This window comes from Saccopteryx leptura, chromosome 10 (genome assembly GCF_036850995.1).
Source record: "Saccopteryx leptura isolate mSacLep1 chromosome 10, mSacLep1_pri_phased_curated, whole genome shotgun sequence".
Taxonomy (NCBI): domain Eukaryota; kingdom Metazoa; phylum Chordata; class Mammalia; order Chiroptera; family Emballonuridae; genus Saccopteryx; species Saccopteryx leptura.
In genome coordinates, this window is record NC_089512.1 from 14,032,663 (window position 1) to 14,046,703 (window position 14,041).

Consider the following 14,041-nt stretch of genomic DNA (forward strand, 5'->3'; position numbering starts at 1 on the left):
TCTAAATGGCTACGTATAGACTCACTCCATTTATTTTTTTACTGCTTGTAATATTTTGTAAAGATATTTTCCTGTATTTTTATTTCCACTACAGGGTGGGGCAAAAGTAGGTTCACAGTTATGAGTACTTGTCAGTTTATTCTTATATTATTTTTTATTAACTACAGTATTATTTTCCATATAAATAACATAAATTTCCTTTTGCTCCATCTGATATTTCTTTATTTAGTTCTTTCATCCTCCTAGACTTAAGTGTGTGTCTACATGTGTATGAAGTTGGCTTCTGATATTTTCCCATATGGATTATCCCCAACACATGTTTAATAAGTCATCATTTCCCAAGAGATTCATTCCTTCTACTGTGTGGGTCCTGAACCAGCACTCCGTGCATACTCAAGTCTGTTTCTCCCGGGAATGTACTCATCACTCCCCTAGGCTACACCGCATCTAAATGCTTTAGGGCCATGATGACGAACATTTTATAAAAACCGCCCACTTTTGCAGTGCTGGTCGACCTGGTCCCTCCCGCCCACTAGTGGGCGTTCCAGCTTTCATGGTGGGCAGTAGCAGAGCAACCAAAGGGTGCCACCATTGACCCACCATGAAAGCTGGACCGCTCACTAGTGGGTGGTAGGGACCAGGTTGACCAGCACTGCAAAAATGGGTAGTTTTTATAAAAAGGTTCGCCATCATGGCTTTAGGGTAAGATTTGGAAACAGCACCCCTTCCTTTTGTCTTCTTGAAAATTATCTTGGTTTTTCCATTCCTTTACTTCTCCATATCAACTTAAAGGTCAGATTTTCAAGCTCTTTTCTTGCCACTTTATTGAAACTTTGATCGTAAATGCCCTGAATTTATCTATTATCACATGGAAAATTGCCACGTTTATAATAGCAAGCCTTCCCACACATCAGCACAGTATATATTCCAATTTTAATAGGCCTTCTTTTATATTCTTTTATACATTTTATACTGTCTTCTGTAGAGTTCTTACATTTCTTATATTATCATTTTGGTTGTCCTTTTAAATATTTACTTTTATTGCTAAAATATATTAATGTTTTTAACTTTTATATATTGGTTTTGCATTCAGCAATCTTTCTGAACTCTTTAGCAAGTAAGAACATTTCTCTGTGGATTCTCTTCGGTTTTCTGTTTAAACAGTTATATCATCTGTAAATGATGATGAACTTGTTTCTTCTTTTCTTATTCTTATGCCACTTGTTTACTTTTCCTGTCTTATTGGGCTGGCCAGGACCTTCAGCACAATGCCGAAGCTAAAATAGTGAGCAGTTTTCTCTTTCTCTTGTTTTTATAGAGTAGCCATGTGTGTGTATTTTTCCGAACTGAGAATCTGGGAGGCTGACAGACAGACTCCCGCATGCGCTTGACCGGGATCCACCTGGCATGCCCACTAGGGGGCAATGCTCTGCCCACCTGGGGCGTTGCTCCATTGCGACCAGAGCCATTATAGAGTAGACTTTTAATACATCACTGTCATCATGGGATTCTCACGATTGCTCTTTATCAAGTTATGGAAATTTCTTTCCATTTCTGGTTTGTTAGGAGTTTCATAATGAATGGCTGTTGGTTTTTATCAACATTTCTGTATTTATTAAGATTATCATGTGGTCTTTTATCTGTTAATATAGTAGGTTACCTTAACAAATGCAATAATCTGTTTTTAATGATTCTAACTTGATCATTGCTAGGTTCAGTTTGCCAATATTTTAATTGATCTATCTTAGTAAATGAGGCTGACATAATCTTTTCTCATTAACTGTCCCATTGGGTAGCTGTTCCCTTCTACTGCCTCCCTGTCTTCCTTCTGCATTGTCCTGGGAACCCAAATTCTGCTCACTCGGCTTTGCTGAGCAGTTCCAATCTGTCCGTCCTCCACACATTTCTCAATGAGTGATTGAAGGATCTCTGCTGGTCGCTGGACATCTCCCAGTAACCTCTAAATCGTTTGACATATTCGGAAGAAAAAGCTATGCAATCATTTCTGCACGGATAATTAAAAAATCTTTGAAATGTAAGCTTGATCATAATTTGTATAGAATTTCTCACTTTTTATGTCTGAAAAGCAGTGTATTCAAGGACCGACTTAATTCATACTGGTTAACACAGTGTAGTTCGTCTTAAATAATGTGGTTTATTGTCATTTGACAGTCATTGTTTACATTGGTTAAGCCTGCATTCGGCACTGTCGCTGTTGCATCGCATAATATCACAATTCAAAAATGAATCAGCATTTCCAGAGTGGTTTGCAGAAATATAATAGTGATGGAAGTCGAAAAATAAATCCTACAGTATGAAATAAGGCCACCACAAATATAAGGTAATAAAAGGACTCTGTTCTAAATATAAAGCTTGAATCTGTATGTCATGTGACAAGAGGACAATGGATGTGGAAAACACCACAGAGGCAGACAAAAAATAAATAAGAAAACAGAAAGCATGACAATAAAAAATGAAAATCAAATTGTATTGAATTAATGACCCCTTTGTCCTAGTACCCAGTTTATTAGCTCTCAGCACTTTTATCAAATAATCATATAAAGCCACCAAAACTCCCACATTATTTTTCAATAAAGCTCATCAACCTCACTTTTTAAACCAATTGACTTTCTCTAGCACAAACAAAAAATAAGGCTTTCAGTACAAATTTGTCCAAATTTGATGCTAAAGGTTGAAAAGATAATGAAGACCAGTCATCATTCACCCTTGTAGCAACACAAGTGAAATTATAGCCTTGCAGGTAAAATATAAAACCAGCTTCAAAATCAGTAACAAACATTGTAGTTGGAAAGAGAGCAGGAAGCGACGGGTAGAATTCCTTTAGCAGAACTGTCGGATTTCTTACGATGTGACTGGCATTTAAAATCCCTAACTGTTACGTATGTAAACAGCCAGACATTTCACTTTATAGTTTAATAAAATTGGGAATAAATCAAGTGTCGGTATATACTTACCGTTTATATGAGAAAGCAGTGCTCAATGACTTTTTATCCTATTTAGCACAAAGCTAATTTTAAGAGAGGTTTCTGGTTTAATTAACGATTAGTTTGTAAACTATGAAATAAACTCTGAAAGGTGGGTTGTACATGAATGTTCATAGCAGCCAAAAGGTGGAAAAAAAATGCAAATGCCCATCAACAAACAAATGAAACAGAATGTGATCTATCCATAGACAGTGGACTATTTTCCTGTCTTATTGAGTTGGCCAGGACCTTTAGCACAATGCTGAAGCTATAATAGTGTTTTCTCTTACAAATAAACAGGATTCTGACATACGCTACAAAAGGATCGAACTTTTAAAAGACACTAAGTAAAATAAGCCAGACCCCCCAAAACGAAAATTGTATGACTCTGCTTGTATGAGGTGCCTGGTGCCTGGAACGGGCACATTTAGGAGACAGAAAGTCAAATAGAGGTTGCCAGGGAGTAGGGGAGAGAGGAACGTGGTGTTGTTGTTTCATGAGTAAAGGGTTTCTTTTTTTTTTTTTTTTTTTTTTTTTTTTTTTCATTTTTCTGAAGCTGGAAACAGGGAGAGACAGTCAGACAGACTCCCGCATGCGCCCGACCGGGATCCACCCGGCACGCCCACCAGGGGGCGACGCTCTGCCCATCCTGGGCGTCGCCATGTTGCGACCAGAGCCACTCTAGCGCCTGGGGCAGAGGCCACAGAGCCATCCCCAGCGCCCGGGCCATCTTTGCTCCAATGGAGCCTCGGCTGCGGGAGGGGAAGAGAGAGACAGAGAGGAAAGCGCGGCGGAGGGGTGGAGAAGCAAATGGGCGCTTCTCCTATGTGCCCTGGCTGGGAATCGAACCCGGGTCCTCCGCACGCTAGGCCGACGCTCTACCGCTGAGCCAACCGGCCAGGGCTATGAGTAAAGGGTTTCAGTAAGTTCTAGAGATGGATAGTGGTGATGCTTGTACCGTATTATGAGTGCACTTAATATCACTGAATTGTGTACTTTAAAATGGTGAAAGTAGTACGTGTTATGTTGCCTGTATTTTACCACAACTGAAAAAAAAAAAAAAAAGGAGATACATTGAAGAAGCTCCAGCCACAAGGTCAGCAAGGAAAGGCGTCACTATACAAATGAAAGGTGTTGCTTCCATAAGGCTGTGCGTGCCTTATTCCTGGGTAACAGGGGCGGGTCCACAGCATACCTGCAGACCCCAATCGGCCATCTGCCGGCGAGGGCCAGAGCAGAAAACGGACTAGAAATTGACTGCGGCCACCTAGTGTATGTCTCCTCAGCCTATAGGAGGAAGTGAAAAGTGGGTACAAGATGCTGTTTGCCCACACTGAATTGCTCTGGCTGGCAAACAAAAAAAAGGGTGGTGGTGGGGTGGGGGGGTACAATGTTTTAAAATAGGGAATGAAATATTTTAAAATTACTATTCCTGTGAATATGCATTCTATGTCTCACTAATACATTTAGGATTTTCAATAGTATGGACCGTAGACCTCAGGGCCAAAAATATCAGGATGTTTAAACGATTAGACATCAGAATTTCTTTTTTAAAGCATTGAACCAGTGACACTGGTTAACACACTGAATTTCTTAAAATGGATTGGTGGTTGAGAGTCAGCAAATGGCTCCATGCCTGAGAGTCTGACTTTTACCCAATACCCAGTGATTTTCTTTATTCATCAGAAAAAAACAACAACCCCACTTAGGATATGTCTTTTGCATATTACAAATCACATGCAAACGCTGCAACAGAACAGGAAGAACTATCTTACAAGCCAAATGCCACCAGAGGGAGAGGATGTGACCCCATCAGCTGCTGTCTCCCACGCTGAGACCTCTAACCTCCCAGCTCTCCGGGGCGCTAGGCTGGGGCACCCTCTGATGAGATGCTGAAAGTAGTTTTTAGAGGGAACTTTCTCCATAATTTCTGGGTCTGCATTTGCTCTGAAGAGCCAGGAGCTATCCGTCAAAGCTTCCCAACAACCTATAATTCTGAGCTAGGATTTTCCAATTTAGAAAACGTAAAGTGTGAAGGCGAAACCAGCAAGATGTGGAGAATGGCAGCTCCAGCAGCTACCCAGCCAAAGATTTCCTCCTGAGTGACTTCAACACTCCTCTCACAGATATGAAAAACTGTTACTGCCATTCACTTCCTTTTTAATCTGACTTTTACTTTTATGTAAGCTATCCAGGTGTGTGGTTTATAAGGTCGCAGTGCTATAAAGAGTCTTAACAAAAAAACAGCAATTTCGTGTTTCTCATCTCACCTCTAATTCCTTATTTCCAAAGGCAAACACTCCCAGCTTTTTGTTTTACCTCTTTCTTCTCCCACCTCCCTATCTCTAATAATATACTCATACGACTACATTTTTATGTTTCCGTTTTAGATATTATCTATTGGCTTTCCGTGATGCACAGCCTTGGTTCCTCTCACGCTCATCTTCCCATTAGTTACATCATAAATTGTAGTTAGATGATTAGGCAATATGTACACTGTCTGACTGGATCTATGATTATACAATAGTGTTGCTAAGCAAATTCTGTTCACAGTGGAGTCATGCAGTATATTTTGATCTGAATTCGTTTTTGCACAACGTGTTTTTCTTTCCCCGGAGTTAATAAGGATTTTATTTCTTCATTTGCTCGCTAATTTATCCCTAATTTGTTCCTAAACTCTGCTTCAGAGGTTTAATTATTTATCACTAATTTGTTGCCAAACTCTTCTTCAGAGGTTTAATTATTGCTTCAATTTGTTCAACCATATCAGGTTATCCACCGCTTTCCTGTTTTCTTGGGGAAATCACCCTTTGATTCTTCCCCGTGTCCCTCGATGTACTCTAGGACTGATGCACACCTGTTTTCCAGAGACTCTCTTCTTCTCCATCTTCTCGTGGATTCCATTTGTCTCTCCTCTACATCCACATCTTTCTCTTTATTGATTGCTTCCTTGTTTTGAGGGAGCACATCCTCTAGTAACCTTCTGAGAAGGATAGATAGGAAGTAAATTTTCTGAGACTTTGCATATCTGTCATTGTTTTCATTCTACCCTCCTCTTAACAGTTTAGGTGAAGAAATTCTACATTAGAAAATTTTCCCCTCAAAATTCCATCTTATAACCTCCTAAGCTGCTGTTAAGAAATTTGATGAGATTTTTTATTCTCAGTCCTTTGTGTGTGGCCTGTGATCGTCACTCCTGCAACAAGAGTTAGGCTCTTTGTGCCCAATGCTCTAACATTTTGTGATGTTATGTCTTGATCTGAGCCTTTTTGTTCATTTTCTTGAATATCTGTGGCTGTTTATAACTGAATGCTTAGATCTTTCAGTTTGGAGAAATTTACGTTAATTATTTCTTTGGTAATATTTCCTATCTGTTTCTCCTGTTGCTCAAACATTTTGTGACAATTGGTCTGATTCTCTCATTTTTATACTTTTTGTCACCTTTTATCCATTTACTTTTGTTCCACTTTCTGTTACATTTCCTCAATTTTATCTTCAGCCCTCCCATTAATATCAATATTTTTTTCTGCCATATTTTTATTTTCGAAAGTTCTGCTTCTCCTTTAAATATTTTTGTCTATAGCCTTCTGTTCTTGTTTTATATAATCAGCTTCTTCTGATCTCTTAACTCTTTAAAAATATTTTTTTTGAGGGAGAGAGAGGAAGGGGAAGGGGAAGGAGGGAAGAGAGGGAAGCATCAATGCATTGATCCACTTAGTGTGCCGTTGATCGCTTCTCATACGTGACCTGACCAGGGCCTGAGCTGGCAATCCCGGAATCAAGCCGGAAACCTTGGGATCCAGCCAGCAACCTGAGCTTGGTGACCCCAGGCTTCAGCTGGCAACCCCAAAATGGAACCTTCAACTCTGGTGCTCTGGGACAACACTCTCTCCACTGCACCACCAGCCAGGGCCAGAAGACTTCTTTTCCTAACCTTTCTTCTCCCTTGCATTGTCTCTTTTTGCTTTATTCCTTTTTATTTTATTTTTTCCTGTTTGATTTCTTTAGCCTTTGATCTTAGAAGCATCCTTAAGCCAATCCTGATGCTGGTTGGCGGGCTGTCTATATTAAAAGTGCAGCATCTTGGGCTATTAGCCTGCCTGCCAGGCTTTAGGGACTCACTGAGGGGAGGAAGCAGGTGGGCGGGAGGGTTGTCTGCCTTTTCTATGCAAGTGTTTCATCTCCACTCCGGTTGCAGCATGTAGCTCTTTCCCTCTTGTTCACCTCTTGAGTGAACAATCCATTTTCAGGGCAGAAGAGGCAGTTCCTCACTGAGTGGGTGGCGTGGAGTGGGATCTCAAAAGCCCAGCCGCTACCTGAAAGGACTTTCAACATGTTTCAAGCCCACCTGCCACCCTCCTCCAAACCCCACTTTCCGCAGTAGGTGGCATCTCCAGGTCCGAAGCGGTTCTGCAGTGTGCCTTGGCTTGCTCCTGGGAACCCCTGCCTCCAGCTGAGGCCCCGGCGTCCTTGGGTCTGCTCCACGGGCAGCGCTCATCCACCTTCACTCTCATCTACAGGATGATGTTGTGTTCTCTGTTATCTTTGTCCTAGTGGGTTTCTGCTTCTAAAAATCCTTTTACTGTCATCGAAGAAGACTATCAGAAAAGGTAGAGGTAAACACATATGTTTAAACTGCCATACTTAATCAAAAGTCTCCCGTTTTTAACACCAGTGCTTATGTTTACAATTTCATAACTTAAAAATGTAATGCACCCTAAATTGTGCAATGTCTGCGCGCACCTGGGCCCTTTCGGGCAGTGGTTCTACAAGGGTGGCTCCCAGGACGACAGCCTGCACATCAGCCGGCAGCTTGTTAACAAGACAGATTCTTGGACCCTGCCCTAAACTCACTGAGTTAGAAACCCTGGGCGGAGAGCCCAGAAACCCCTGTTTGAATGAGCCCACCAGGCGGATCAGATGCTTGTTAGAGTTTGAGAACGTCTACTGTAGAGGATGAAGGGGTTCTGAACCCTTGAGAAACACCAGCCCCTTCCTAACCTCAGCTCCAGACCCATGCCTCCCAATCCAAACCCACCCAGCGCCCCACGGAGCAAAAAGAGCCATTTTGAGATGACACCCCCTAACAGGAGCCTTCCTCCTGAGACAAGGGTTGTGGACCTGGATGCTTTTTCCTCCATGACACCTAGTTGTTTCCTGCCTTGTATGGCTCTTAGACAGGGATCCCTGAGACCAGGCAAGGTGGAGGGAGACGGTCAGAGTAGAGAAGTTTGGGGAGCAGAAATGTCTCAGGGTGAGTCCCTCTTCCACATCTTCAGCCATCAACAGGTGGGAGGAGGAGCCTCCCGCTTCCCGCAGGGCAGGGAGCCTCTGGGAGCCTCCTGTAATGGGAGGAGGATCTTTGTTCTAAACCTTGGGGTGGTTCTTCACCTGCCATTGCCTTCTGTCTACCGTCAGAGCAGCCAGTGCTGCCAATCATCTCAGGCACACACGTCCCTCCCCCCAGCCCCCTCAGTCTGCCTGTTGGCTCCTCACCCTGCCCTCTTCCCCTCCCCCCGTTGGGGGTGACCTTCCAACGTCTTCCGTGGGAGGAGTCCCAGCCGCCCTCCCTCTGAGGCTTCGCGGGCACAGTTCATTCATGCTCCTCTCCCGCCCCCTCCCAGGTACATCTTCACGGTCATTTATACCTTTGAAGTCTTGATAAAGATACTGGCAAGAGGATTTTGTCTCCACGAGTTCACTTACATGCGAGATCCTTGGAACTGGCTGGATTTTAGCGTCATCACCCTGGCGTGAGTATTTCTCCACGCTGATTTGTGTGTCTGTGTGTCTGTGTGGGGCCCGTGGGTGTGCCCAGGCTCGCCCTCTGGGGTGTCTCCTTATCCCCATCTGGCTTCCTGATGTGAAACTGGGGTTTTATTGCCACCCAGTGTGACTTTCAGAGTCACTTTCCAGAGTTAGTCCCACATCCTCCGGGAACGGAAGTGAGAGCCCCCCGATCTGAGTGATACCTGGCCTCTCAGAGTAGATCCCACAAGGCTCAGCCTTGTGCTCAGCTGACACGAAGGCGGAACCAGTGTCTGCTGAGCCTGGCTGGCTAAGTCCACGTGCTCGACTGTCCATCCATACACGTAGCACGAGAGGCCCCCTAACCCAGAGTGATCTTCTCAAAGGGGTCATTCGGAAAGATACTGCAACAGTTCTGTCAGTGTTAGTGTTGGTCTGTAGATACAATTGTCTATTCCGGGTCCTTCTTAGGCTCATGTTATCCCAAATTGTCCTTATCTATGCCGCATGCATGCCCAGGACTCTCTCCTTGTAGAGATGCTGACTGATGTCTGGTCCTACAGGTACATCGCCATGGCAACGGATCTCCGAGGGGTCTCAGGCCTGAGGACGTTCAGAGTTCTCAGAGCTTTGAAAACGGTTTCCGTGATCCCAGGTGAGCCGCTGTAACCTGCACGTTTATTCATAGGGCACATGTTGGTGTCCGTGGCAAATGTCCTCTTGATTTTCACAAGAGCCCTGTAAAGTTCCCGGGCATGGTGTCTTGTCCCCACTTAGGAGGAAAAGAAACTGAGACCCAGAGAGTAGAAACACAGTCCGCAAGTTCTCATCACTAGTAAGAGGCAAAGTGTGACCTGGAAACCTAATGTCTCGATTCCTTGACCAGTGCTCTGTCCACAGTACCTCGTGGTATCACCATCAGTAAATGACAGGAAGAAGGTCATGTCCTTGTTCTACGTTCTTGTTGTAGAGGTCAAGGAAGCCTCCGTGTCGTTTATACTTTAAACCAAAGGTGTAAACTAGGAAATAGCAAGAGAGAGGAAGGCAGCCAGGGGCTCTGGCAAATGTCTTTGGCATTTCCATGGGTCCCAAAGCTTGAGTCTCGGCCCTGTCTCTAGACACACAGAGGAGAAAAGACTTAGGGAGCCCTCGACTACAGAGAACCAGAAACAAAAGCAGTTCACCGGAGCTCATCGTATCAGACCTCCCAGATCCCTGTTGTCACCAGGAGCCCAGAGGAGACTCCTTGGTCTTTTCCAACTTCCCCATACTCTCCTGCACCCCATCGTGTCCCCGGGCATTGGTTAGGGGCTGTTCCTCTGTGTGCCCTCCTGCTCGATAATGCTATGGAGTTCCCTGTCACTTGTCACGCAACTCCGCCACATGCCAGGTCCCAGTCCAGGGACCGACACAGGTCGTGTAGTGTTCGATGGTTTTTTTATTGATCAAAATGACAAGGCAAGGATTGATGCCAGCCTGCTTCCCTGGTCAGAGGCTTTTCTGTGACCCTTAAAGCTGCTTTCCCAGAGAAGGTGATTTCATTTGCCAGAGCAGCAAATCGGTTTTCCTTAAACGAGCGGGGGCCTCATCTCTGCTGCCAGCAGTGCTCGGCTCAGACATAGCCCCTTCCAGAGTCTCTGTTTCCACTGTCTCTCCTGGTCTTACTCTATTGCTATGCTCATGTCTCTTGTCTTTTGTGTTTATGTCTCTCTTATCTCTCTCATTCTATTTCCGTTGGATAGCCCCCTTCCTCTCTCTCTCTCTCTCTCTCTCTCTCTCTCTCTCTCTCTCACACACACACACACACACACACAGAAAGAGAGAGAGAGAGACTGAGGTTTATGTCTCTAGCCTCTAGCTTCTCTCAGAACAGAGGTGAGTACAGAAAGACAGATGTCAAATGAAGTTAGTAGCCTCATACCTGGAACCCAGAAGGCACTCAACAATTCTATTTTAAATGGGATTACTAGTGTCAGGAATGTATTAGCCTTAAGATGATAAGAAATGCATTGCCTGGGTCTTAGCTGCCTCCTCCTTACAATGGGGCAATAACCTTTACTAGGTTTGTATGAGGAGCAAGGTTTGGCACTGCCCAAGGGTTGGTAATACGCCTCACACCTGTATGTAGTAAGAGGGGAGGATGGCTGAGATGTGAGTGTGCAGGCACATGTGTGTGCAGTGTGTGGTACCTCGTTTACGTGGGAGTATTGCTGTCATCCTCCTGTAGGACTGAAGGTCATCGTGGGGGCCCTGATCCACTCAGTGAGGAAGCTGGCTGATGTGACCATCCTCACCGTCTTCTTTCTGAGTGTCTTTGCCCTGGTAGGCCTGCAGCTCTTCAAGGGCAACCTCAAGAACAAGTGTGTCAAGAATTGCACAGCTCTCAATGAGACAGCCAATTACTCCTCTTATGAAGAACGCGAGTGGGATTTCTGCCGTAAGGACGAAGGTCGGTTTGGCCGGGGTTGTGAAGTCCCGGCATACCTACATACACGTGTGTTTTCACTCCTCTTTTCTGCTCAAATGCTTTTCCTGAGTTGCATTTTACGTTTGGATCTCCCATTTCTGTTATCGAATGTCCTTGCTACAAGGAAATGAGCTATAAATCCAGGGTGAGTCATTCTGCTTCTGTTGGGAGAGACTTAGAGCCGAAATCGCTGCTCAACTTTTCTCTTTCCACACGGGACACTTTCCCTTCCAAGTGTCCCGTGTGTCCACTGAGTGCACATAGGTGAAGAAGCACCTCGTGGGGATGGAAGACTTTCGAGGTGCTGCCTTTACCACCCAAGCCTCGAGCTGTAGGGCTTGGAAGTATATGCAATGCTTCTATTTCTTCCTTTCTTTTGCAGATTACTACAGAAATAAGTCAGGCACTTCTGATCACTTGCTGTGTGGCAATGGATCGGACGCAGGGTGAGTGTTCAACCCGGGACATAGCTCCAGTGCCCAGCACTCCTTTTTCTTTCTCATCATCAGCATTTTCTGGGCAGAGACTGAGTTCCAGGTCCGGAAGAAAATGTAGAAATGAATAAGTCATGGCTTCTTCCATCCCTGGTATATGGAAAGAGTGTGTATCGGTGAGCTTCTGCTGTGTAACAAACAACCCAAAGATTTTTGTGGCTTAGAATACCAGCCATTTCTTTAGCTCGGGATTCTGTACATCAGCATGTTGGGCTGAGATCAGTGTGGCGTTCTTCTGGCATTGATTGAGTTCATTCAAAGGCAGATTAGCTGGAGCCTGGCTGATCTAGGATGGCCTCAGCTGGGGTGGTTGTTCTCTGCTCCTTGTGGTCTCTCACCCCCCCCCCAGTAGGGCTTACTCTCATGGCAGAGACAGGGTTCCAAGTGAAAGAGTGAAAGTGTGCAAAGGCTCTTGAGGCTTATAACTGGCACAATTATTGACTGAATTCTATTGACCAAAACAAGTCACAGGTCAGTCCAGATCCAAGGGCTGGAGAAATGGACTCCACCTTTTGATAGGAGAAGCTGTAACATCATCTTACAAAGGGGTGTGAATATAGGGAGGGGAATAATAGTGGCCATTTTGCAAACAATCTACCCCAGGAAGGATTTGTTAAATGTTTTGTGTCAAATGTTCCACATTGAATCATCACAACTGCATCACCTGGGTTTTACTATCCTCATATAGCAGAGGAAGTAGCACACGCATCAGACTTTGTCATTTTAAATTCTTACGAAGGCCAGGCACATAACAAATGAGAGAGGTACAGGTAGGTGGGACTCATGGCAATGAGAGTTCGCGCCCCGTCTAAAAGGGGCAGCTGCCACTCAGTCCAGCCTTTGGTTGCCATGTGGGTCCCCGGTTTCTAACTCATCCTACGTTTAAAAGAGAAATAGGAAATTTAGATTTTTATGTGAAATCTCCCAACTGTTAACATTGGCTACCAATTCCATAAGAAGTCTACATGTTGTGGACCAAATAAAATATTTCTGCAAGCCAAAGTCAGCCTGCAAGCTGCCAGCTGGTGAGGTCTGAGGCACATGCTTCACGATGCTACACTGTAGGGACCCAGTGCTGTGCAGGAGGCTCTGGGGGCTGGAGCAGCACAGGGAGGCGATGGTGTGAGGAGGCGGGGGAGGAGGTCAGGGAAGGCTTCCTGGAGGTGGGAGTTGAGGTGAGAGTTGAAGGGCAGACAGGATGTGTCCAGGGTGGTGAACAAGAGATGGTTTGTATGGAGGCTCTTCCAGGTGGCAGAACAGAATGTGAGACAAAATAAAGAGCTAGGGGACCCCTCGGGTGTACCTGCTGCTTTGGGCATAGAGCAGATGTGAGCAGAAAGAGGCCAGGCAGCCAATCAGAAAGTCTTGCCTCTCCCACCTCCACGGCTGGGGGCCTGGAAGATGAGAGCCCCCACTCCCTGCATAGCTGAGAGCCCCAGACTGCCCCTCTGCGCTGGTGGGACCTGCATGGAGTGCTGCCTTCGTCAGCTCACTGGGAAAACAATCCCAGATTGGGGGGGGGGGGGCGGCAGGGACAAACAGGCTTCTTGTCCTCATTCTTCACAAATGCACCTGGCATTTGGTTCTTTGGCTCAAAAAGAGGATTGTTCCTATGTCATTTGCCTTTGACATAAATTTAAACCCAGGGCCCCATTTGTGTCTCTTTCCCGTCTGGCTGCTGTCATTTCTCATGGTGATGGCTCCAGAGTCACCCAAGCACTCTCTGTGGTAAAGCTGTGAGGTCCATCCCCGGGCACCTCCTCAAGCTTCAAGAGTGGCTAGACCCCCTGGCCAGGAGGTGAAGGGGTGGGTAGGGCTGGGGTGGAAAGCACAGGCCAGCTCAGAATAACAGCCAGAGTAAGCCTAGAAGGGCAGGCTGTGGACACCAGAGCTGGGTCCCATGCCGGGCTTCTGAGAAGCACAGTCCTGAGAGGTGGCCCACACGGACCAGTGGCACTGTGCACGGACCAGTGGCACTGTGGGGGAAAGCCTGGGGCGTCGAGGTGAAAAACACACGCTAGGAAATATTTAATGATTTTCAGCATTCTTTCACATACATTATTCCAGTCCATCCTTCCGGTAGCTTCAGGTTAAAAGCAGCAGGAATTTTAATTCGCATTTCATATGTTATATACTGCTCCCCCAAATTAGGGGATATTTCAAAATGACTATGAAATGTTAAAAAAAAAAAAAGAAGCATTTGATTTTTTAAAAATTAAACAAGAACATCAGAAAAGCAAACAACAAGTCAAAGAAAGTTGTTCGATTATGCAGAGAGGAAAAACCAACTTTTATGTCACTGGTGACCATGCACTCGACAAAAGGCTGCGAGTCCTGGAGTATCTGCA

General features: G+C 45.1%; 1 protein-coding gene and 1 long non-coding RNA gene across 4 annotated transcripts in view; one reads left to right on the forward strand and one right to left on the reverse strand.

Annotated features, from left to right (window-relative positions):
* The window catches only part of LOC136382571 (uncharacterized), a 420,231-nt gene that overhangs the window by 256,063 nt on the left and 150,127 nt on the right, over positions 1-14,041 (reverse strand). The window lies entirely within an intron of this gene.
* The window catches only part of SCN10A (sodium voltage-gated channel alpha subunit 10), a 97,283-nt gene that overhangs the window by 16,529 nt on the left and 66,713 nt on the right, over positions 1-14,041 (forward strand). For all 3 annotated transcript variants that reach the window (XM_066352121.1, XM_066352122.1, XM_066352123.1), the window contains exons 4-7: positions 8,609-8,737; positions 9,296-9,387; positions 10,960-11,151; positions 11,579-11,645. In XM_066352121.1, coding sequence (XP_066208218.1) covers positions 8,609-8,737; positions 9,296-9,387; positions 10,960-11,151; positions 11,579-11,645 — 480 coding nt within the window. The remainder of the gene's footprint in view (positions 1-8,608; positions 8,738-9,295; positions 9,388-10,959; positions 11,152-11,578; positions 11,646-14,041) is intronic.